The sequence below is a fragment of the Pyrgilauda ruficollis genome, unplaced genomic scaffold (assembly GCF_017590135.1).
Source record: "Pyrgilauda ruficollis isolate IOZ18807 unplaced genomic scaffold, ASM1759013v1 scaffold3, whole genome shotgun sequence".
Taxonomy (NCBI): Eukaryota; Metazoa; Chordata; class Aves; order Passeriformes; family Passeridae; genus Pyrgilauda; species Pyrgilauda ruficollis.
Genome location: NW_024524377.1, coordinates 20,886,534 through 20,912,600, shown reverse-complemented (window position 1 = coordinate 20,912,600; position 26,067 = coordinate 20,886,534). Strand labels below are relative to the sequence as shown.

The 26,067-nt window shown below is 41.2% G+C and overlaps 1 protein-coding gene across 4 annotated transcripts in view; it reads left to right on the top strand.

The window, feature by feature from the left end:
* Positions 1–26,067, top strand: part of TTN (titin) — a 236,211-nt gene that overhangs the window by 26,938 nt on the left and 183,206 nt on the right. For all 4 annotated transcript variants that reach the window (XM_041473527.1, XM_041473526.1, XM_041473525.1 and 1 more), the window contains exons 29-43: positions 64–336; positions 442–705; positions 810–1,070; positions 1,556–1,816; positions 2,224–2,487; positions 2,580–2,840; positions 2,992–3,252; positions 3,683–3,943; positions 4,029–4,170; positions 4,260–4,425; positions 4,652–4,883; positions 5,450–5,734; positions 5,822–5,947; positions 7,961–8,149; positions 12,438–12,494. In XM_041473527.1, coding sequence (XP_041329461.1) covers positions 64–336; positions 442–705; positions 810–1,070; positions 1,556–1,816; positions 2,224–2,487; positions 2,580–2,840; positions 2,992–3,252; positions 3,683–3,943; positions 4,029–4,170; positions 4,260–4,425; positions 4,652–4,883; positions 5,450–5,734; positions 5,822–5,947; positions 7,961–8,149; positions 12,438–12,494 — 3,303 coding nt within the window. The remainder of the gene's footprint in view (positions 1–63; positions 337–441; positions 706–809; positions 1,071–1,555; positions 1,817–2,223; positions 2,488–2,579; positions 2,841–2,991; positions 3,253–3,682; positions 3,944–4,028; positions 4,171–4,259; positions 4,426–4,651; positions 4,884–5,449; positions 5,735–5,821; positions 5,948–7,960; positions 8,150–12,437; positions 12,495–26,067) is intronic.

The following is a 26,067-nucleotide window of genomic DNA, read 5'->3' as shown; positions in this document are numbered from 1 at the left end:
TGTTCAATAATGTCCAATGTTCTGCCTCCTATAAGTATTAATTAACTTCATTTAATTCCACAGCTCGTCCGATGGCAATTCTTCAAGGACTTACTGATCAAAGAGTCTGTGAGGGAGATATCGTGCAACTTGAAGTCAAAGTCTCCCTAGAAAATGCAGAAGGTGTCTGGATGAAAGATGGCCAAGAAATTCAGTCAAGTGACCGTATTCATATTGTGCTGGATAAACAATCACATATGTTGCTCATAGAAGATGCCACAAAGGAAGATAGCGGAACTTACTCTTTTAGTGTTCCTGATCTTGAGCTGTCAACCACTGGACAGATCACAGTGTACAGTAAGTCACTATGATGATTTTGAAGGTGTGTTTGATTTTTGGCTCCTTTAGGATTACTTTTTAAAGACATAGTTTTTCTCACAATTAATATTTTTGTATTCACAGGTGTGGAAATAGTGGTTCCTCTAGAAGATCTTCATGTAATTGAAGGAACAAAAGCCATCCTCGAATGCAAAGTTTCAGCACCTGATGTGTCCTCCTCAAAATGGTACCTAAATGATAATCAAATAAAGCCTGATGAACGTGTGCAAGCTGTATGTAAAGGTGCCAAGCAGAGGCTAGTGCTCACCAGAACCCATGCATCAGATGCAGGACGCTATAAGCTAATGGTTGGCAAAGTGGAAACAAGCTGCAATGTCACAGTTGAAGGTTGGTGTCTCTTAAGAAGCACAATTCTTTGTGAAATGATTTTTTTAAAAAACAAAACTAGTGGAAACAACTAATAATCTTTTTATCATTTATTCTTTTTATAGAAATTGAGATTATTAGAGGTCTTCATGACATCACCTGCACTGAAACACAGAATGTGTCCTTTGAGGTCGAGCTCTCCCATTCAGGGATTGATGTAATCTGGCATTTCAAAGGCCAGCCCATAAAGGCCGGTCCTAAATATAAAATTGAAGCACGTGGCAAAATATATAAATTGACAGTGGTGAAGATGATGAAAGACGATGAAGGAGAATATGTCTTTTATGCTGGAGAGAAGAAAACATCTGGGAAGCTTGTAGTAGCAGGTTAGTAGGGTTAAAGTCCAAGGTTTTTATTTCACTGTGATTTAGAAAGTACCCAATGGACTTGTAGCAATAGTGCTGTTCCAGTGGGAGTTTGTCTTTAATTTATCCTTTTTTTAAATGTTCTCCTTGCCTTTATCTTTTGTGATTAGTATAATTTGAATTCTCAAATCTGTTAATATATTTTGCTAGATCAGAAGCACAGTTTGAAACGCTGTATTATGCTTTTGATTTAATTACTGTAGAAAAGAGGTTTTGTCCTGTGTGTTCTCAGTATACCTGTGCTGATGATATAACAAAAGAGGATAGAAATAAGAAACATATATTTGTAATGTTCAGGTGATATTTTATTCCTGATTTTTCCCAGAGCTCAGAATGCCTATGGGCATGCTGCAAATCAGGGCAAAGAATTCCAGCATCTACTTTTTATTTCTGTATGGGGGCAAGCTGAACAGCAACACAACAAAAGAACATTTTCTTCCCAACAGGCGGTGCCATTTCAAAGCCTCTCAGTGACCTGACTGTGGCTGAGTCCCAGACAGCTGTTTTTGAATGTGAGGTGGCAAATCCTGAATCAGAGGGCCAGTGGCTACAAAATGGTAGACCATTAGCTACGACAGATCAGTACCGTGCTGAATCTGACGGTGTAAAAAGAAGGCTTGTTATCCCTGTGACGAAACTGGAGGATATGGGGGAATACAGCTATGAAATAGCAAGCTCAAAGACATCTGCCAAACTGAAGGTCGAAGGTCAGTATTTTTTATAACTAACTGATGTCTTTGAGATTTATTCCAGCATCACTCACTATGTCTCGTACCAGGCCTTAAGACACAAGCAAAATAAAATAAATCATATAAAAAACCCCAAACAAACAAAACCCTGAGCCTATCCAACAATGGCAAAAACTAAACAAGCAAATCCCCAACCAACCAACCGACAAAACAGACAAATAAAACCCCCAAAACCTCAGAAAACAAACATTTCTCATGGATACTATGAGTAAAGCTTTCATACTGTGTATATGTATAAATTATTATATGTATAAAATGAAGTACCATCATTCAGTTTAATTAAAATTATTATATTTACTATAGGCTTTAATTTTGATCTATTTTGTCAAGTATTTTTTTTTCTATTTTTTTCCTTTTTTTTCTAGCTGTTAAGATAAAGAAAACACTAAAGAACTTGACTGTGACAGAATCACAGGAGGCAGTTTTCAGTGTAGAACTGACCCACCCGGATGTGAAAGGAGCTCTATGGATTAAAAATGGTGTTGAACTTGAATCAAGTGACAAATATGAAATAACAGTGAAAGGAACTGTTCACACACTGAGAATCAAACACTGTGTTGTCACTGATGAGTCTGTTTACAGCTTTAAACTTGGAAAAATAGGAGCAAATGCCAGACTTCATGTGGAAAGTAAGCCATTCTGGTTTGAATATTTGCTGTAATGTGTGTTTTGAAATTCAAATCATATACAGTGCTGAATATTGCTAACTTTTTTCCTCAAGCTGTCAAGATCATCAAAAAGCCAAAGGATGTGACTGCTTTGGAAAATGCTGTTGTCTCATTTGAACTGAGTGTTTCCCATGATACTGTACCAGTCCGGTGGTTCCATAAAAATATAGAGCTTAAACAAAGTGATAAATACAAGATGATCTCTCAAAGGAAAGTTCACAAGCTCATGCTGCATAACATATCTCCCGATGACGCTGGGGAATACACAGCTCTTGTTGGGCAAATCGAGTGCAAAGCAAAACTGTTTGTGGAAAGTAAGTATTGTAAGAAAGTAATTATATGAATTGTTACACCAACACTGAGCAACTTGACCTGACACTGCATAGCCTGTTACCTTTGGTTTTTTGCAGTCATCCAAACATACTAACTTTCAGAAAATTCTCTCTTTTTTCCCTATCCTTTTAGGCATACACATCACAAAGACCATGAAAAATATTGAGATCCCTGAGACCAAAACTGCCTCTTTTGAATGTGAAGTTTCTCATTTCAATGTGCCAGCTGTCTGGTTGAAGAATGGCGTGGAGATTGAAATGAGTGAAAAGTTCAAAATAGTTGTCCAAGGGAAACTCCATCAGCTCAATATAATGAACACAAGCAGTGAAGACTCTGCAGAATACACTTTTGTCTGTGGAAATGATAGAGTCAGTGCAACCCTGACTGTAAAACGTATGTAAAAATTAAATTAACCAGAATATTTTACAGTTACCAGTAATAAGTTTGCATTAACACATGGAGTTAATGAAATTCTGACAAAACCAGCAGACTGTAGAGGTGGTTTTTAACACTAAATAGCCTCAATAGCATTCTTTAAAGAGATATAGAAGTGGTGAACTTGAAAGTCAGATCCTGTGTTCTTCTTTTTAGGCCAGTATGCCTAAATGCCAGGTCACCACAAGAGACCAAATTTGGATTATTATGTCATTCAGTAGTTGTGGGACATTTAATTGTATACTGATTCTGAACACAAAGTGTACTTTTTAATATTTCCAAAATCATCTTAAAGAAGTTGAAGCATCTCTAATCTGCTTAATATGCATTTAAAATAAAGTAAAACAGAATGGAAAAAAGCAAACCATGTCCATTCCTTTCCTTTTAGCCATCCTAATTACCTCCATGCTAAAAGACATCAATGCTGAAGAGAAAGATACAATAACCTTTGAAGTTACTGTTAATTATGAAGGCATCTCATATAAATGGTTAAAGAATGGAGTAGAAATAAAGTCGACTGATAAATGTCAGATACGAACAAAGAAGCTTACACACTCCCTCTCCATAAGGAATGTGCATTTTGGTGATGCAGCAGAATATACTTTTGTTGCTGGAAATGCAGCTTCATCAGCCACTTTATATGTGGAAGGTATTTGCTCTCTTTATTTGTATGTTTAGTGATTTCCTGGGCTTAAATAATATCACAGCACTCATTCTACTTTTTTCTGCCCCAGCTCGTCACATTGAGTTTAGGAAGCATATTAAAGACATCAAAGTGGTAGAGAAGAAGAGGGCTATTTTTGAATGTGAAGTTTCAGAACCTGACATTCAGGTCCAGTGGATGAAGGATGGGCAAGAACTCCAGATTGGTGATAGGTAAATTATTGCTTGTACACCATATTAATTTTTGGTGTGTGTTTTCCCCCAGGAAATCTCTAGCTCACTTTCTTTTCTGATCTGCACAGGATGAAAATTCAGAGAGAGAAGTATGTCCATCGTCTCATCATTGCTTCCACAAAGATGTCTGATGCTGGTCAGTACACTGTAGTAGCAGGTGGAAACACATCCAGTGCCAATTTGATAGTGGAAGGTCGTGACATTCGTATCAGAAGTGCCCAGAAAGATATTCAGGTAAGGCCTATACAGATGAATAAATATTTCATAGCTTTTTCACTCAAAGAATAATGCAAGGGAAGAGCAACAATATCTAACCAGAGTCATAGCACAAAATTCTCTAATCATAAGGTTAGAAGCACAAAAATCTGTAATCATAAGGTCAGAACCTTCATCTAAGAAACTGGAAAGTGAGACCAGAGGAAAAACCAATATTGCTTCTATTATTTATTCTTTTTCAAAGGTCATTGAGAGACAAAGAGCTGAAATTGAATTTGAAGTCAATGAAGATGACATTGAACCACAGTGGTACAAGGATGGTATTGAGATCAACTTCCAATATGAGGAAAGATACAAGTATGTGGTGGAAAGGAGAGTCCATCGAATGAGCATCTTTGAAACCACTTACTCTGACGCTGGGGAATATACCTTTGTTGCAGGACGGAACAGGAGTTCTGTTATGCTTTATGTGAATGGTATGTGGCCCCACAACCAATGATGTGGCTCTGTTTATTACTCAGTGGTTTTCTGATTTTTATATGGCTTCTCTGGCTAACTCTTCAAAGAAGAAAAAAATTCAAAGAGATCATTTGGAACACTACCAAATTCCTCATGTACATAGATGTTTCTTGCCCTACTGAAGTAGCTGGCTAGTGGATGAAAATACCATAGTGGTTCTTTTCCCATGATATTTACTTTGGCCAGAAAATTCTTGAGTCTAAATAAAACTACTTCGTTCATATGGACAGATATGCCTTTACAGAGTGATCAACATAACAATTATTGGACACGTTTTGCCAGAAACCCTTACCCCAACACAGCTAATTATGTTAAGGCACTTGCTGCTAAATCATTCCCCCTGTATCAAGGATGAGGACAGATTTTCTTAGACACAAAAGATTAGGAATAATAAGGGTTTGTTTTGCTTGTTTAATTCTTTGCAAATAGTTTTCAATCACTAATAATATCAATAATGAGATTTCTCTCTCTTTCCTTCTTTCTCCTGTCTCTCTTTGCTACCTCACTTTCCCCCAATTTTCAGCTCCAGAGCCACCCCAGATTATTCGGGAGCTAGAGCCAACTACTGTGGAGTCTGGCAAACCTGCTCGCTTTTGTGCTATTGTATCAGGCAAACCCCAGCCCAAAATTTCCTGGTACAAAGATGATCAACAGCTTTCTCCAGGTTTCAAGTGCAAATTTCTTCATGATGCACAAGAATATACTCTATTGCTGATTGAAACTTTCCCTGAAGATGAAGCAGTGTATACCTGTGAAGCAAAAAATGACTATGGAGTAGCTACAACTTCAGCTTCACTTTCAGTTGAAAGTGAGTTTCCCATGATCTTAACAGCGTTTGTGAAATTAAATTTTCATTCTTCATCTTTAAAAATCACTTTTTTCTCTTTTTCTTTAGTCCCAGAAGTTGTCTCTCCCGAGCTAGAAATGCCAGTGTATCCACCTGCTGTGGTAATACCACTACGTGATACTGTTACATCTGAGGGACACTCTGCTTGTTTTCAGTGCAGAGTTACTGGAACAGGTGGGTTTGATGACATCTTATACATGTCCCCATCTCTCAAAATTTTTCATCTTGAACTCAGAAAAAAATTCAGCAATATATGTGCTCAGATCAGTCTTCCCCTAGAAGTACAGATATTTGATACACACACACAGCCAAGTGTTACTTAAGTTTCAGTCAAAGCATGGAAGTTTTAAACTGTCATAGACATATTAAATGTTTCTAAAAAGATCTTTTTATCATAATTTATCATAGTTTATCTTTGGAAACTTCTCAGCATTTTAAATGCTAACTGATGTTGGAAAACTGTCAGTGAGTAAGACAGATTTTCATGGGAGAAAAGCAGTACTGCGTCAAATGAACATGACAGAATTTCTGGACACACATTGCCATGTCCTTAATTACACAAACTGACTGAAACTGTGACTCAACCTTTCTCCTATTATTTCTAAGCATCATTCAGCAAACACTAAACTCTGGTTACTTTCTTTATCCTAGCATAAAAAGTGTTTGCTAATTGTTAAGTGTAGATTTTACTTGAATAAGTTTTTTGATTTAGATACATAGAATATCATTCTGCAATTGAAATATCTTTGTCCTTAACACACAGTCAAATAAAGCTACTTTTCTCCACTTAGCAAATGGACTTGAATATGACTATTAGAAAAATATTCACATAGTAAACTGCAAATTAAGATCCCGTTCACAACCCAAAGACTTTAAAATTATTTCAAGATAAACAAAACTCCAAATTTAAAAACAATCCTATGTGACAGTGCTATAAAAATTAATCTAAATTGGTTATACACATATACATGCAAATACATATAATTTGCATTACCATCCCTTGAAATAAAACTCCAAGGATTTACAGGAAATTTGATTCTGCTTCAGAAAATATTTGTTAGAAATATTGGCCCACCCTTTGTGCAATGCATGCTAGTGTAATTTTTTTTTAATAGAACTGTATTTATGTGAATGTGGAAGCTGCACTTACAGCACAGAATATAAGGATCCTTTCATCTAGATCAGCCATCATAGAATCATTGAGGTGGGAAAAGACCTCAAAGATCATCAGGGCCAACTGTTAACCCAGAACTGCCAAGTCCAGAAATAAACCATAACATAAACCTAACTGCCAAATCTACATGGCTTTTAAATACCTCCAGGGACTGTGACTCTACCACTTCACTGGGCAGCCTGTTCCAATGCTTGAAAACCCTTGCAATAAAGAAATTTTTCCTATTGAAAATCTCCTTTGAATACTCTATCCAAATGCATTTGTATACTTCTCAGTTGTGTTACAAAAACCTTTTATATTAGATTAGGTAACACATGATTGCAAGTACAGTTGTTTAATGGTCGGCATTGTGCAACTGGCAATTGAAAATCCTCCTCTGATAACAGCAATAGCGCACTACTTGAGTAACAACACATGATTCATGATGTAGTACAGAGACAGATGAAGAGAAAAAGCTAAAATCTGCTTTAATTCACTCCTATGTCTACAAGAATCTATACAAGTAATACATTTTATATAGGAATATATAAATCTTTCTTGAGAAATATGACAAGTAGTATTTGCAACAAAAAGATGGAAGGTGCTGTGCTTAGCAGAAGAATGATCTGTTTTAATTTCTTAACCTGTCTAACTCAAGCTAGATATTTTATAGCTGTTTAATCATGCAACTGTAGCAAAATCACATTTTAAAAAAAGATAATTTCTCTGACTTTAGCCATACCAAAATATTTTTACATTTTTACACTAACAGACTCAAGGAAGAATGATTTTTACTCAATAATATATCAGCACCAGAATCAGTTTTCCCATACAAATATTTCCAGTGCACAAATCAAACCTAAAGCAACAAGCACTTTCCACTCATCATACTTTACCAGAATAATACAAGGCACATTTAAATGTAGACATTTGAGTTTAATACTTTTGAAAGACATAAATATAAAAATAGCATTTACTTGCTAGTATAATATCATACCTTAGACCTTTTTGTTTTCTGTCTTTTGCCTGACCAGATCTGAAAGTGTCTTGGTACAGCAAAGAGAAAGAGATCAAGCCATCACGGTTTTTTAGAATGACTCAATTTGAAGACACTTTCCAGCTGGAGATTGCTGAGGCTTATCCAGAGGATGAAGGGATCTATACCTTCGTGGCGAGTAATTCTGTAGGCCAAGTGACCAGCACTGCTACCTTGAAGTTAGAAGGTACACTGTGCCATTAAAGAAGTTGTCTTGTTCAGATCATGTTCCAATAATCATCTTAATATACACTGATACTGATATGTGAGTTGTTGTCTGTCCTGTTGTCTTTTAACTCAATTAATTGCCGCCATTTACAATGTCCACAGCATACAGTTATGTCTCCAAAATATATGTCATGAACAGAAAAAAGTATTTCAAGATTTTTTTTTCATGTTCCGTGCCCCCTTTTCATCTACTCCAGTCTTAAAACCTGTCATGCACCAAAGATGGTAAAAACCTTCTTTCTAATGGAATGTTTTTGCTTACACATTCTTTGATTTGCCTTGTGAAGACAATCTAGTAGTTTTTGTATGAAATAAATTACTTTGAAGGTTTTGAAAAACATCTCAAATAGAGGTATGTAACAGGTACTTGGACAACTGAAAAGAAATTTTTTACATTCATATGAATTAATTAAACATTGATCAAAATTTTAGAGCCAAAATACGGTTTGGAGAATTTGCTGTTCTATATTGTTCTTGATGTTATTTAACCATAAATAATTTGTTTTCTTTTTGCAATAGATTTTATAAATGATGAATGAAAGTAATTCATGCTGTTAAGTTGCGAGTTAGAAAAAAAACTTGATTGAGAGAGAAAATTCATTGTAGTGTAGGGTAAGAAATTAAAAGTTGGCATGCTTCTTTTCAGGATTTAAAAATGTTGAAGAAGTTACATCAGAGCCCCCTTGGCATGTTTCTTCATCTGTTTCACTTAAGGAGGAATCTGTTGGCCAAAGGCCCACCTTTATCCAGCCTATTTCAAGCTGCAGGGTATGCAGCGGGGAATCAGTCAGATTTCAAGCTAGAGTCTCTGGCAGGCCCAAACCAAAAATCCAGTGGTTTCATAATCAACAACTCGTGTTGCCAAAAAAAGACTTAGTTTTCCACTTTGATGAGTCTACAGGCACAGCTATACTGATAATAGTAGATGCTTTCTTAGAGCATGCTGGCCAATACTCTTGCAAGGCAAGAAATAGTGCTGGAGAAACTACTTGTACAGCTACACTTACAGTGACTGCAGAAGGTAAAGCCCCATTTTTACTTCAAAGGGATTCAATTTGTTGCATACCACACTTTTATGCTGTTACTAATTTTTTCTTTGTTTCACACCTTTTCTTTCACATCTAACTTTAATAGTACCCTCAGTAACCCAAACACTCTCATTTCTTGTCGTTAAGCTGTAATATTGGAAATGTTCAAGTTTGTAACTCAATATAGGTAAAAAATAGAAATGCTTTAATGAAGGATTTTAAAACAAGTGATTTAGCAATCTTTATAGCAGTGACTGAGGTATTTTGCACTAATCTGTAAAGGGAAAAAAAAAAAAGAAAAAAAAATACCTCCTTTAAAAGTGCCATAAGTTTCCAATACTAAAATGGACCACTTTGGTGAAAGAAGAGAGAAGCACCAAGTATCAGCTGCATGACTAGCTTAGGCATCACTTGTCATTCATACCTGTGAATGGATAACTTCTGTGTCAACAGAGTAGTACGTCTGGCATGCTGTGTTTTCAAATGAAGATCATTCATTTTCATCCTCCATGCTGTTTGATTTTGTTCAGAGCATGGCCCAGTAAAGTTCTTTAGATACTAATGTTGTTGTTTTTGTTACTTGATTACACAGTGCAAGCCCTAGATAGGCAAAGTTCTGGGAATGATGTAAAAGAGTCTATCCGGTCAGAGTCTATATCAGAACTTCATGTTTCTCCTCTCACAAAGAAGAACATTGAAACTTATCAAAAAGAATTTAAATCAGTGCAACAACCATTGCAAGAATTGCGTGTACAGGTTTTTGAAAGTGTATCAGAAAGTTTGACCATGAAGGCTACATCAATTGAAGAAATTAAAGCCGTGCACACCTCCGTCCTTTCTCAAACATCTCAGAGCACCAAAATCTCTATGACAACCTCTCAGGAAAAGAAAGATGTCCCTCCAAAGATTCTCTTGCAACTCAGAGACCTAACTGTGAAATGTGGTGACACTGCTCAGTTCATATGTGCCCTAGAAAATGAATTCTATGAGTTTCTTTGGGCCCACGAAGGTAAAAAGATAGAATTGTCTGAAAAATTGAAGATATCACAAAACGGAAACGTTCTTCTGCTTACAATTCTAAATGCCCAGCTGTCAGATCAAGGACTGTACAGTTGTACTGTGTATAATGACTATGGAGGCACAACAACTTCAGCAATACTAACAGTCAAAGGTGGTTATCTGACTTTTAACATTATCACTTACTTTTTGCAGCTTCATTATAACTGCCCAGAGATCACTCATTTTACCTTTATTATCAGTATTTAATTGAGAAAGCCCTAGTAATAATGCTCTGGGGTTTTTCCTCCACATTTACAGCTCTATTCTATAAGTGACATGTGCAGTACTGGGAAGTTGGTACTGTAACTTTGTGCCTCTTCCCATAAAGTCACAGATGTCTCAGGCTTTTTATTCCTCATATCCTTCATGACATGCAGTGAGATGTAAAGAAAAACAGGCTTGTTGGAATTTTTATATTTTGTTAATTCCTGAAGCAGGAGTTTAAGGAAGAAGAGAAAGCCAGATGCAATTTTGAATTAGACACCAGGTCATTTCTAGCTCCTGCATGTTTCCAACAAATCCAAGATTCTAATTCCAAAGTTAGCAATATAAGTTAATGTACTTGAAAGGATTAATGGGTGCTAGTATTGTGTTACTACAATACTGAAGCATCTTCCACCTTTCACTCCTCCTAATATAGAAGTATTTACTTTTTGCTTAAACTCCTTCTACCTCTTCCTGACCTCCATGTATTAAAATGTTAGTAGTGTTACCACTAGTGAAGACCCAAAAATGTATTATCACCACAGGTGATAGTATTTCTAATGAGTTCAAAGGAATCAAGACCAGAAAACTAAGATGAATAATGAAAAAGGCATTGACCCTGTTGATCTGGCTCTTAATTACTGAAACTTCTTTCTTCACTATAGAGCTGCCAAAAGCACAAATATAGAGCACAAAAGCACAAAATTTTCTAAGGCTCTAAACTGAAAGCAAAGATGTGCTTTTTTTTTAGTCACCATGGATCTAGACTTGGTCCCATGAGAAACCCACAGGCTTAACTGGTACCTAGAATTACCCTAACAGGAATAGAGCTCTTAAATGTGCCGTCACTCATGTTTAATAGCACTGTTTTAGCACTAATATACGGCATATTCTATCAATACTAATTACTGGGTTTTCTCCCCATAATATCCCCATAAGTATAAGGATGTTTTTTATTCCTGCAAAACATCTGACCTAATCCTTTTCCTAACTTTATTCTTACCTAGCAAAAGAAGCACAAGCCAAAGCAGTAACAAAAATTACTCTTGAATCAGATTCTAAAAGCTTTAAAGCAGCCAAAGATTGTCAGTTTAAAGCATCTGAAGTTAAGCAAGAGTCTTCAAAGAAAACCTCAAGCTTGTTTATATCTACATCCCAAAGACCACATGACACTGAGAAGCAAAGAAACAGAGTATACTATCCTGATGTTGTGCCATGTGAAGAGATCACAGAAACTGACGCCAAAGCACCAGAGTTTCTTGAAACTCTGCCTTCAGAAACCACTGTAAAAGAAGGAGATGATGTGTTTCTCTTTTGCATAATGAAAGGTGTGCCTACACCTTGCGTAGTCTGGCTGTGCAATCAGCTGATAGTTGAGGAGTCTGCACTGTGCTCCATAAAACATGATGGGCCACTGTGCAGTTTAAGATTGTTGAAAGTTGGTCAGGACCACGAGGGTATATACAAATGCAGAATAGTTAACCCTGCAGGACAAGCCGAGTGCAGCACCCATCTGAAAGTGACAGGTTGGCAACTGCATGTTCCTTCCAAGTATCAATTCCTCATGCATAGCATCATAATTGCATTCCACTATATTCATTCCCTAGGAGATGATAAAGAATGAGACTATCTCATTAGTCTGTGGATTGTTGAATGTTTTCTTCAGGGATTTATGGCATGATAAAGGCATGTTGTTTTAGGAACTTTCCCCCACCCTGCAAAAAGAAAGCAAATCTTACAGAAAAATATACATTGCAAAAAAGTTTGAAAATATTTGATTACTTTATTCTCAAAATTTATCAAGTGTTTGAATCGTTTGGCATGCATTTATGTGTGTGTGTGTACATGTGGATTTATGTCTATTTGCAAAACAGATTGGACGTTTCTACTATATAAAGTGTTGATTGGGACATTTAACAACTATAGCTCAAAAAATCTTTGTCTTTTTTATTCTAGCTCCTGAAAAAATTGTTCATGAGAAGCTAGAGGAAGAGGTTGAAATGGAAGTGAAAGGTACAATAATTAATGAGAATAATTATTACCAGTAATTAGTAATGCTGTTAAAAGGTTTTATCAGCTTCCATGAAGTGTCTGATGGGGAAAGACACACTATAAAGCATATTGGAACATGTTGCATGTTTGTTTTGATATGCAAAGGGTTACCTGCATTACAAGGTTATTTAAGTTTTAAAATATGTTTAAAACTTCAAATCTATAATTGTGCAGCCATATTTTTAACTTTTACTTCATGCTTTGCAGCTGTTCACAGAGCTCTTATATGTTCAATTTCCTTTTGAATGCATGGAATCGTTTACTTCAGAAGGAAGTTATGCAAATCTTAATTGTATTACTTTTAAACAAGTTAGCAGCCTAACATTAATTGGTTCAATGGACACTACTGGATGGATGGATGGATGGATAGATGAAGTATACTAGAGAGCATTTGTTGTTTAGGTTATGTGAAAGCTACACATTCCCATTGATTCCTCGCACTTTTTTTTACATACATTAATTCATCATTATACATCTCTTACCCTGGCTTGCAGATAGCATACGTGGTTCATGTTGCTTGCTTTTTTCCCCCCGTGCATAACACTGTGAAGTTAGTGGCTGTATTAGTTCGAATAAACGCCTTCTCATTTCATGTTACTTACTTTTTAAAAAATCTATTTCAAACTATTTTTTCAATTGTTTGAACATATCTACAAACAGAGGGGTCAGAAAGGGCGTTTATTCTACTGTCTGCAAGTCAGGTAAGATTTTCTTCTTTGCCACCCAAAGACACACAGCTTTTCCAGGCAACAAAAACATATACGCAGAAGAACATGTTATTTTGAAATTCTTTTTTTGCTTGTTCAAGAAGACATTTCCAGTCTGAAGAAAGAACAGACAACGAACGATTTTCGTGTCAATCTTTAAAACAGAGCAAGGCGTTGCGTTTATTCGAACAAATATGGTGAGTGAATTACTTTTTTTTCCTGGGTGTGTGATGAAATCTGTTGCATGCCCATTTTTTTATTTCAATATATTGCTACTTTTTTACAACCAGGCGGTAGGCAGAGCGTGACATGTTGTAACCCAGTCTCCTCCTCTTGCAGAACAGCACAGCGCGGACTCCGAGGGACGTGGCACAGCGGCGGTGCTGGCTTGCCCCCAGAACCGTAAACCCACCTTCACACAGGGACTGAAGTGTAGGTCTGTCTTGGAGGGGGACCCGGCATTCTTCCGCTGCAAGCTGTTGGCATGCCCAGCGCCGCACATGGCCTGGTTCCACAACAACCGGCCCGTCCTGCAGGACTGCCGCAAGGTCATTCGCACCGAGAGCACGGAGCACACGCACTGCGCCAGCCTGGAGCTGCGGGACGTGCGGGAGCACGACGCTGGCAGCTACAGGGTATTTGCCATCAACAGCGAGGGCTCGGCCGAGTCCACCGCCTCGCTGCTGGTGGCCCGCAGAGGGGAGCGGCGGGGCCCGGCTGCGGCCGGGGGCGCGGAGCGGGTGCGGCAGGGCTGGGGCTGCCTGCTGCAGCAGCGCCGGGAGGAGCGCCTGCGGGTGGTGCTCCGCTGCACCGGCTCCCCCTTTGACAAGGGCCAGGAGGCTGAGCCCGGGGAGCCCTCACCGGCCCGGGGCATGGTACGAACCATCCGTTTCCAGAGCCTGCCGCTGGCGGGGCCGTGCCGCCCCGGGCTGGCGCACGGTAGGGAGCACAGGGCTACGGTGGTTAATGCTGAGGAGCTGCTGGATGAGGAGATCCGCTGGAAGCTGCAGAAGCTGCGGGAAGCAAAGAGGGCGGCACTGAAAAAGAAGCAGGAATTCCTCATGTCCACGCCCCAGGAGGCACCTCCTGGGAAGCTCAGCCCACTTAAGGTGGCTGCCAAAATGGTTGGTTCAAAGCCTCTCACAGTACAGGTAGTGAAGCAATACTCCAGATCCAAGGACCTGGGGGAGAGATGGCAGGTGCAAGGCGGGCTCCTGGAGCCCTGCCCACCCCTCTTTGTACAGGAGATCAAGCCCCAGGAAACTGTTGAGGGACAAAGATGCGCTTTCTCTTGCCTCTTCCACGGCCGCCCGCAGCCCACCGTCACTTGGTACAACAACGACAAGCCCGTGGGGCGCATCCAGGGCACTGCTGTTCACACCACGGGGTGCTGCTCCACACTGACCTTCCCATCTGTGCTCCCTCAGCATGGTGGCACTGTCACCTGTGTGATCTTCAACCCACTGGGCACAGTCAGCACCTCAGCTGGACTCCACGTGAGGCAGCGAATGCCAGCCTATAAGTACATGGAGAAGGAAAAGGAGGAGATGAAAGTGGAGGAAAAGAAAGAGGAGGAGAAGGTGAAGGAGGAAAAAAGGGAGGAAGAGAAGAAGGAAGAGGGGAAAATAAAGAAAGAGGAGGAAGAAGTTGGTCTGGCCTTTGCAGCAGTGAAAGGACTGCCAAGTGCAGTTCCAGACTCAGACTTGCTGTCACTGCCTGTGGAAATCAAAATCACTGCTCCCACTCCCACACCAGAGCAAGACACAGAGATGAGAGAGATCCCACGACTCTCTCCAGAGCAGGCTGCTTCCACCATAAAGCATAAATTCAAGTTTTCATTTGATATGGGAAATGAACCACCCCAAATTATGGCAGAAGCCCCAGCACATATTCGTTGCTGTGAAGGAGAGGAAGTGGTGTTGGAGTGTGCTGTGTCTGGGCAGCCCCCACCAGTTGTGAGCTGGTCCTTGAATGGCCAGAGCATCTCTGACAGTGAGAGACTGAGGTTTGAAGAGGGCAAGAATGGCACATACCGCTTACGCCTTCAAGAGGTGTCTGTCACAGATGCAGGGCGATATTGTTTTGTGGCCACAAACGTGGCTGGAACAGCACAGACTGCCTCTGAGCTGACAGTGCAGCCCAGGGCACCCAAGCTGTATAGCAAGGGTGAAGGCACTGAGGAACTGCCTGCCATGGACCATGCTCTGCACCTCCAAGGCCTCAGCGTACTTGGTAAGGGTGAAGAGGAACAAATTGCATGCCCCAAGGAGGAGGAAGCCCACCTACCCTGGTCCCTGAGGTTGTCTCCACCTCCTGGTGAGCAGTGGGAAGATTGTGAGGAAACACCTCACATCAGGGAAAGTGAGATGGAGGAACCAATGGTGCTGGATATCACGGAAGTTTATGCAAGGCAAGAAATGGGCAATACAGAAGAAAGGGTGAGTTATGCAGATAGTATTTCTGAGATGAGGCAGAACATAGGAAAAGCTGTCTCTGAGGAACACAGCTTTGGAATTGATACCACTGAATCGCATTCTGCTATATCCAGGGAAGGATGTGAATTGGTGGCCAAGGACTCAGGTCACTTTTCTGAGGAGCTGGAGCCTGAAGGAGGCAAGGTGCTACCACATACAGATACTGTGTCCTGGGACATCTTAAAGTCACCATTTATGGAAGTGCAAAGGCAAATACATGCCCCTGAGCAGTCTGCTGTGGCAGGGGACTGTAAGGATTTATCATTTATGGAAGTGCCAGGGCAAATACCTGCCCCTGTGCAGTCTGCTGTGATAGGGGAGTGTAAGGATTTATCATTTATGGAAGTGCAAGAGCAAATACATGCTCCTGAGCAGTCTGCTCTGGCAGGGAAGGGGAAGGATTTATCATTTATGGAAGTGCAAGAGCAAATACATGCTCCTGAGCAGTCTGCTCTGGCAGGGAAGGGGAAGGATTTATCATTTGTGGAAGTGCCAGAACAAATACATGCCCCTGAGCAGTCTGCTCTGGCAAAAGAAGGTAAGGATTTATCATTTGTGGAAGTGCCAGTACAAATACATGCCCCTGTGCAGTCTGCTCTGGCAGGGGAGTGTAAGGATTCATCATTTGTGGAAGTGCAAGAGCAAGCACATGCCCCTGAGCAGTCTGCTTTGGCAGGGGAGTGTAAGGTTTCACAATTTTTCATTCCTGTATCACCTGTGGTGCAAGACGGAAGTGATGTCTGCACAGAGTGTGATGCCCCTGCCAGGGAGGCAGTGACGACTCCTGATGTGCCTCTTGTGGAAGAGCCAAGTGTGCCCCACCTGCAGGACCACATTGCAAGCATCCCCACAAAGGAGGAGTTTGGTTTTTATGAATTCTATGCAAGACAGCAACAGGAGGAACAGGACAAGGAGCAAGAGAGATCAGTTGGTATTGAACAGGGCATTAAAGCTGATGATAATCTTTGTAAAGAAGAAGTGATTGATGATGGTGGTGCTACACACTGGAAAATACAAAGTGACAGGCAAATGCTGCAAGAAATGGAGTCTGATGTATGCAGCCCTTCTTTGAATCTAATCCCCACTCCTCCTGGCATAGAAAACTCAGGTCAGGTTTTTACTGAGAAAGCTGAAATTTGTCTGGAGGAAGTGCATTTCAGAGAGCAGCTGTTGCCCTCTGAGCCTGACACTGAGATAATATTTGATCTGAAGAAGTTTGCAGAGCCTTTTCCAGCTGCAGAGACTGTGCAGACAGAACGGGCACAAACCCCCACAGCACTGGAAAGTGTGGAGGTCATCACTGGGAGCATCTCCCCAGAGCACCAGCATGATGTGCTTGAAGGAGAGATGTCTCTGAGTGAGGAGCTGTGTCAGAGCTACAGGATGCAGCAGGAGGAGGTTGATGCCCAGGAAGAGGAAGAGCCAAGAGAAATCACAACAGCTGATTTGCAAACTCCTAATGGGGACCTTGGCAGTGTCATGATACCTGCTGAAGAAGTTCAGGAGTCAAAGGTGAGTGTCTGTGGAGAGGACTCACTTCAGGAAAAAATGAATGAATTTTTAGTGGAGCCCACACCAGGTTTCCAAAGAGTTCAGGAAACACATGTGTGGGAGAGTGGAGAGCGACTGGAGACCATGGACTCACAAAGTGACAGCTTCATTATGGACTTGAAAAAAGCTGCACATGAAAAGAAACCCCAGGCTGGGCATCAGGCTGAGGAAGATGGTGGTTCTGGGGCAGAAAAGTTCTTTGAGTCAGGAAGGAGCAGCTTCACCTGTGAGATGGAAAGCACAGATTCCTCTGAGGAGATGCTCAGAGACATCCAGCAGGAGCCAAACACAACCAAGGGCTTCTCTTTGGGGAAACTCATACTTGGGTTAGTAATGGATGATCCTGTGGCACAGAAGGAGCAAAGGAAGGAGTCTTGGGACAAGAAGAGGATTCCCACTGAGGAAGCCTCTGAGAATAGCCTGGATGGAGAAGAAATGTGGGAGGATACTTCTGCAGGTCCAGAGCCCAGGGCTGTTCAAATCGCAGAGCTGGAGCCTGATTTGTCCCTGGCCAATTATTTAAGATCCACTGGGATATATGAAACTCCAGCTCTCAAAGGCACAGTTCAGAAGGAGCAGCAAGAAACTATAACTTCACTGGAAGTTGAGGAGGTTACCTTCAGCACGGTTTATGATTATTACAACAACCATCAGGAATTTGCCCGGCCCTTCTCTCCTGAGTCGGAAATGTCTATAGAGCTGGAGAGTGGGAGCAGAGAGGAGTCACCCGATTCAGACCGCTTCTACACACCTCCCTCCTCCGTGGAAATCTTTGAGACTGCTTCATCAGCATCCTACCACACGCCGCTCAGCACACCCGAGCGCTACTCCACACCGTCTGAGGGCTCCGGGTACAGCACACCGCCTGAGCGCTACTCCACACCGTCCGAGGGCTCCGTGTATAGCATGGCCCTGGAGCACTACTCCTCACCTTTTGAGAGTTCAAAATGCAACACACCCTCAGAGCAGTATTTCACACCTTTTGAGGGACCCTACTCTGCATCAGGGGACAGCACGCCACCAGAACGCTACCGGACACCCACTGGGGAGTATATGGATGCCCTGACCATGCTCCCCCTCTGTGAGAGGAGGGAGAGGAGGCATCAGCCTCCAGACCAGCCCCAGTCAAATGGGTTTATGACCCCCTGTGAAGCCCTGGAGCCATCAGGCAGGGACATGCCACCAGCATTCCTCAAGGCATTGAGCGGCAGGAGGTTGTATGAGGGCAGCACACTGATGTTTATGGCTGAGGTGGTGGGAGTGCCCAAGCCAGGAGTGAAGTGGTATCATAATAAGTCTCTGCTGGAGCTGGATGAGAGAGTGCAAATAGAAAAGGATGGGGACAAATATGTTCTGGAAATCACTAATGTCCAGAAAGCTGATGAAGGACAGTATCTGTGCCATGCAGTGAACATTGTTGGGGAAGCTAAAAGTATTGCAGAGGTGGAAGTTTTGCCTGAAGATGGACGGTCACTGGCACTGCCACCCCCTGTCACCCACCAGCATGTTATACACTTTGACATGGAGCAAAGCACGTCTTCAAGGTCCCCTTCACCACAGGAAATCCTCCTGGAAGTTGAGCTGGATGAAAATGAAGTGAAAGAGTTTGAGAAGCAGGTCAAAATCATAACCAGCCCTGAGTTTAGCCCAGACAAGAAGAGCATGGTGGTTTCCCTAGATGTACTTCCACTTGCCTTGTTAGAACAAGCTGCAGGCTTGGCAGCAGGGGATAATGAGGATGTGAAAATTGATTTCCAAGTAACTGAAATGCCTCCACGCTTTGCTGTGCCCGTTACAGATATCAAGGTGACAGAAGGCTTGGATGCAGTCTTTGAGTGTGTTGTAACAGGTACTCCTGTCCCAGTAGTTCAGTGGTTCAGAGGTGACACATGTGCGACACCCGGCACAGGGAAGTATGTTGTGAGTCAGAAGGAGGGACTACACAGTCTGAAGATTAAAACTGTAGGACCTTCTGATAGTGGCTTGTATCGCTGTCAGGCAATTAACAGGCTGGGAGAAGCAACGTGCAAAGGCTCCCTTGTGGTCATGGCTCAGCAGGAAGCAAATGCAGTGAGCAGGGAGACAGTCACAGGCTGTGAACCACACAGGCCCCAGAAGTGTGACTTGCTCTTGAGTACAACTGTGAGCCCAGGTGACCAGTCAGAAATAGAGCTGGAATTTGAGTTTGAACCACACAGAGACGACTCAGAAAAAGCAATCCAACTGCTTGCAGTGACTCAACAAGAGCAGGAAGTGGAAGGGGAGAAGCGTGTCAACATTAGTTTTGATGTGTTTGCAGAGCCATCCGAAGAGGAACGGGTTGAGTTTAGGGCAGAGGACTCAGAGAGCTGCAGCTTTGAGTTCCAGGTCACAGAAGCTCCTCCCAGATTTGTGAGGCTCATTTCTGACTACAGTACATTTGTAGGTGCCTCAGTGTCCTTCCAGTGTCTTGTGACTGGTTCCCCCTGTCCCAGTGTCCGCTGGTACAAGGATGGGGTGTTGTTGGAAGGGGATAGGTACTGTGCACAGGAAGAGCAGGACGGCTTGCACAGTCTTACCATTGAAAACCTGATGCAGAGTGACAGTGGGCAGTACAAATGTATAGCTACTAACAGGGCAGGAACTGCTGAGACTTGTGCTGTGTTAACATTATACTGAATTTCCATAATTTATTTCAGAGTCTGTCTTGAAATACCAAGTGTTTTTATGGTGTTGTTCACTGCAGGTAAAAATGCAGCACTCATTTTAGGGGCATTGTTTTCATCTCGTTAAGGATGAAAACCACTCTGTGGGCATATTTGTATTTCACTTACATTTGCCTTCTTTGGGGAATTTAAGTGAGATTTAATCCATGCATAGATTGTGTGCACACTTTCTGCACTGAGGGATATTTCAGACTCCTTCTACGTTACTTGCTCATTCTTGTAAAGATGTTTTAATTGACACTCCTTTGCATAGGACTAATTTTTTTGTATAATGTACATACACCTGTTTGTCTGTAACAGTGCAATCACTATTACTTTATGTAGGCTAGAAATCACCTGAAAATGTAGACACCGTCTTTTTCTGGTGACCTAAAGGTATGGAACACTGACTTATGCTTGCTGTTTAATTTGGGTATAGTTCTGTTAAAGAACTCCTTAAATTGGTATTCCCCCTTCTCACAATGTTGTGTCAGAACATGATTCAAATCCTGTTTATGGTCTCTATCACTGCAAAATTCTTACATCTATGAGCCTCTTTCATGGAATTAAATGCCTTTTTTAAGTCAATGAAATTATGCTGTTGCAAAGAAAAGCAGAGCAATGGGAAGAAAAGTGAAGAATTTGAACTAGTAGAGACTGGACAGGATTTTCTTCTCTATTACCAAGTAATAAACATGAAAGCATATTTTGTACTGTATTTTTAGATGTTAAAGGGAAAGGAGAAAGGGAGCATAATAATAACAAATCAATTACGTTACTGTAAATTCATTAAAATAATTTTGGTTGTCCCTGTATTCCAGTGTCATTCATAAAAAATGCATAGTAGTAAAAAAATAAGATATTTTTATGCAGTATTCTTGTTTCACATTAGAACTGCATCTCTATCTATTCCTTTTTTCTTTCTCTCTTTTTTTTTATTATTAAGAACAGTTAGGTGTGCTATGTATCGAGATGACCAGAAATAAGGGGAATATATTCAGTTGTTATGTGTGGCATTTTTTCAGCACAGGAGATTTTTTCATAAATGTTCTCAATGTGAATAGATAATTTTATATTTAAAGTAATGCTAATATTTAGGAGGAATCAGCAGTAGCTGACATAATTAAATCAGAATTAAATCTGTCCTACATAAACAATAATAAATTCATTAAGAAAAATCTGTTAAATGGAGGAAAGTTACTAATTAATGTTTCTCAGAAACTAAATTACTCTCTAATGCACATACCAACTTTCCAGTCACCTATATGTCAAGATGAGATCTTGAGTTCAAGATCCCTAAGCAAAAATTAGTTTTACTTTATTTACTTGTTATTGAGATTCTTCCAGTTATTTACAAATTGCTGTCAGTTGCCTTACAAACAGCTTTAAGCAGAGTGGTGACTTTAAGCATAAAAACTATAGTATGTTTAGTTATGTTCATACCATTTCTTATTTCTGAGTTTGATGTGTCCTCACAGTGAGACCACCATGTCTCAAAAAATCCGTTGTCTCGTGAGACTATCCCATCACTCACATGGGATACTAATTTTTGTTCAAAAGATTCACCTTGCCCAATCATGTTGCCTGATAAAAATTAAAATCAGGAGTGGCAATTTCTAATAACCCAGTACCCAGGTAAAATGACTGAAGTGTTTAGGCTAATGCAAATATGGCACTTCAGTGTCTTCTCAGTCATGACCTTGATAAACATTTAAGATTTGTATATTAAAAGGCAGAGGTAATTGTGCTTTCTGACAGGTAATGGTGGTAGGAAAGAGAAGCATGACTGTCTGACCCAATGTTGTGCTGGGAAAGAATTACTCCATGATGTGTCCTTAATCCATTCCTTGTGTAGATGTGTAGCACTAACTGGTTCATTAGACAGCAGAGGTCCTTAGGGAGGTTGGCACGAATTGTCTGATGTTCTATGTCAGCTGTGATGCAAGGGGTCTTTTAGTTCCAAAGTCAGAGAGGTCAGAGGCCCTTTGATTAGGTCCTGCGCAATTGTGAAGTGTGTTTATTTTGCATGTATATATGAATATTTTTAGAAGAAAGAGGCCCATAACTTGGTTTTGGAGCCATAAACCACACAGGTCCAAGTTCATATTCACATCTGGAATATATGGCCAAGCATCTTTATCTCTACCCATGTAGTGGTGTTTGTGGTTTATGTAAATTTACAAGTCTTGGTTTAAGTTTCTTACATTAGCCAGGAGCACCTGGTTCACCTAAGCTACAGTTATTAAATGTGGAGTAATCCTAGGTTTGAATGAACTTAGTCTGGGACAACTGGTATAGCTTGACTGTCTCTTTTCAAAATTTTGTGGTTTTCGTAGGAATCGAAAAGCTCACAATTTTATTTTCAGATTTAATGTTGTCTTCATTTCTACAAAACAAGTATCTTAAAAAAAGAAATATGTCTATTTGACTTCAATGTATATTGAATGTCAACGTGTATGGTTAATTTGTGAAATAAATATGAAATTATTTAACTCCATTGCTTCTTGTACTTTATTCATTCTACAAACATATCTAAAATAGGAAGAAGTATCTGTATAGTTCTTCTCTCATAAATATCCAGGAACACAAAAAAGTGCATTAGTTTTTGCCACACTCCTGTGTATAAAGCATTCTCCTGTGCTAACATGGGTTTCACTCTGCAATTTTTATATATTTTATTTTATTTTATTTTTATATTTTATTGGCCCAATTCTGCCACCCATTCTCAAATTTATTTGCACGATTTGTTGCTGTTTTAACAAGGTTGGTAAGTAACGCTGAAGGACTGCTGTAATTTTTTTTTGTTAAGCATTTCTTCTCTGCAGTTAATCATTGCATGCACTGTGCTATGCCATTTCTATTATGGCATTTGTGGCAAAACTAATACTTACTAAAACCAATGAGAAAGAATTGGGTGACAGAGTTGTTCTTTTTTATATTTGTTGTTGGAGTGCAGCAAAAATTCTTATCTCTCAATGAGTTTTAAAACTGAAGACTGTAATTGAGAAACTTCTCAGTTACAGTGCCTAGAGACATTACAATGTCTAGAGTCACTCACACTTTTATTCTTTTTAAAAAACTCTTATATCTGTCAAATACTCTGGGCCTTTACTGATGAAACTTGAATCAGTGAGGACAACGGTATTTGATTTCCACAGGTTTTCCTTGCTTTGTGCTTTTCATGAATTTTTCCATTTGTGGAATTTCCATATTTCACTGATGTTTCTAGTGTCACATGTGAGCAGAGATGTTCTTGCCTCTGTTTCCTCTCATTTTAAGCTACTATTGGAAGTAAAGTTGTCTAATGCATATATCTATAAATTCAAAAAGGCAAGAAAACAAAAAATCTTAAAAGTCTGTTCTCTTTTTCTCTGACATTGTGGGAGTTTTAATATGCCACATCTTGACAGGGTGGAGTTCAAAAGCAGAGATTTAAATCAATTATATTAAATCAAGGGTTTAGACTTGTGATATTTGTAATAATGATGCTGTAAACTTAAGGATCTAATGACAAAATCAGGACAAAACTGTTAAGGTAGAGGTGATCTTTTGGTGTGGTAGACAAAAGATAGAGTTTAACGAGATGAACTATGCATCTAAAGAAAGGTTAGTGTGCTGAAAAGATTGTGGGTCTGTTGGTTGGTTTGGTGGGGAGGGGGTGGGATTCAATCCTAATTGTGGCATTCTGGGGTTTTTTTTGTTGGTGTTTTGAATTATATCAGGGTCTTAGCACTATTCTGCTGTACTTGTTTGCGTAGGTGTACATACAAATATGTATGACGTGTACCACTTTAGTTATATCTGTGAAATGCATCAGTGTTGCTTGATTGTTACTTGCACAGTGCACCCTGGCGGGATATGCCTAACCCATACTGTGATGTCAGGTTTAAAGACACACCCGTCCTGATCAAGATAGGAAATTCTTAAGCAACCTGACAACACAGCATGTCTTACTTATTTTGGCAGGCGTGACAGCAAGGAGACAACACAGACCTCCTGTTCGTTGCTGGCTGCTCTATAGTATTGAGAAAGCCTCCAGCTATAGAAAAATAGATGGCCTAACACTGTGTATTGCTATCTACGAGTGTTCTCATAGATACTCTAGTAAAACTAAACACTTTTTTTCCATACAGACATCACTAGGTCTCTTATTGCCTCTTCTGAGGAAGGAAGAAATGAAGGCTACAGCATCGGCCTTCAGTTGCCTGATAGAGAGAAAACACTTGAATTTGAGCCTGGAAAACCAGTTTATATCAGCAAAGGGAAGATGAAAATTGAGCAAGAGGGCAAAGCCCCTGTTTTCCTCAAACAGGTCTCAGACATTGCAGTCTGGCAGGGAGATGTAGCTAGGCTCTCTGTTACTGTTACTGGCAGCCCCACACCCAAAATCCAGTGGTTTTTCAACAGTAGAAAGCTAACCCCATGCATGGACTGTAAGTTAGTATTTGCTGGCAATGACCACAGCCTCATCCTCCCATATGCAGGAGTGCAGGATGCGGGTGAGTATCTGTGCGTGGCCAGTAATGAACACGGTGAGATCAGCTGCAGCGCCCAGCTCCATGTGCGCCAGAGGCAGCCGGGATTGCCCTGCTTTTCCAGGGAGAGGCAGCCGGGATTGCCCTGCTTTTCCAGGGAGCCGGACAGCGTGCAGTGTGCACCGGGCTCCACGGCAGTCTTTGAGTACACTGTGCTGGGGAAGCCGTGCCCCGACGTGCTGTGGTCCAAGGGCAGCGAGCGGCTCTTCTCTGATGCTCGTCGCTCCATTGCTCAGCACCCTGACGGCTCGGGCTCTCTGACAGTGTGGGACTGTGTGGAAGAGGACACTGGGCTCTACACGTGCAGGGCCGTGAGTGCCCTGGGTGAGGCCACATGCTCTGCTGAGCTCCTTGTGTTGCGCCAGGAGCGCGCTGTGTGCAGGCAGAGCCAGGCCTTGCAGCACTCTGCAGAGGCAGAGGAGAAAAGCCCTCTTTTCTTCGAGGAGGCTGGTGAGCTTCCTGCAATAGAAGAAGCATTCAGTCTTGAGCCCATGAGAGAGCCTTCAACCCTCCTTCAGCACCAGATGAGCCAGGCAGTGTGCGTGATGCCCAGGGAGGGCGTCTTGCCTGGCCTGCCACCAGCCTGTCTGGCAGCGCAGAGTGTTGAAGAGATGCTCACCCAGGCGGCCACAATACAAGAGAGCAGCGGGCTTCTGGCAGAGCCTCTAGAAACCCTCCCTGCTGGCCCCCAGGGTGTGGTGCCTGCAGCAGTGATGGAGACAAAACTGCCAGGCTGCCTTGGGACTGTAGCTGCACAGATACTTATGCCCAAAGAGGAAATCATGCCCAAGGCAGCAGAGCAACTGGCTGCTCTGAAGAGAGAGGCTTCTCAAACCCTTCTACAGGTGTCATGCACCACTGAGAGCCATGTCATGGATGGTGACCAAATCCAGATCCTTGAGGGCTGTCAAACAGCACAAGGTGAGCTGAAGGCTGAACCAAGATTTCTCTCTGAATTGGCCTTCACTGGGGGCCAAGCTGTCCCCCTGAAGAACATTTCTTTCCTGGAAACAGCAAAGGAAGAGTTTGCTGCAAGAATACACGAGGGACAGGCTGTGAGATTTCCCTTGCTGCTGGAAGAAAACCAGTCCATGGAGGAAGAACATGTTGATCTTTCCAAGCCACTTAAGCAGTGGCAGAGGACAGAGAGACAATCCCATGAAACAATGTACTCTCCTGAGCTCCAACCAAGCCAAGTCCTCAACAAAGACAGTGAGCTCACTGCTCTGGTTCCCAAGAGCTGCAGCTTAGACATAAAGTCTCAAATCAGAAATGCATTGAAAGCTGCAGTGCTAAGTGGGGAAAACCTCTTGTTTTCAGAATGGTTGGCTGATAAGGAAGATGTTAAAGTACAGGCAATAAACATCACCAAGGGGAATACACATACCTTGTGCACATATGTTGTGACCACAGGAGGATGCAGTCCCATAGAAATTCAAGTCTCCTTGAGAGAAGTGAACATTCAGACAGCTGACCAGAAAACAGTCTTGAAGGAAGTTTTCTATTCCTTTCTTTGTGAAGATGAATATTCCCTGACGGGTGAAAAATCCCAAGCATTGCCATTCTCTGCCAGTCCACTTCTC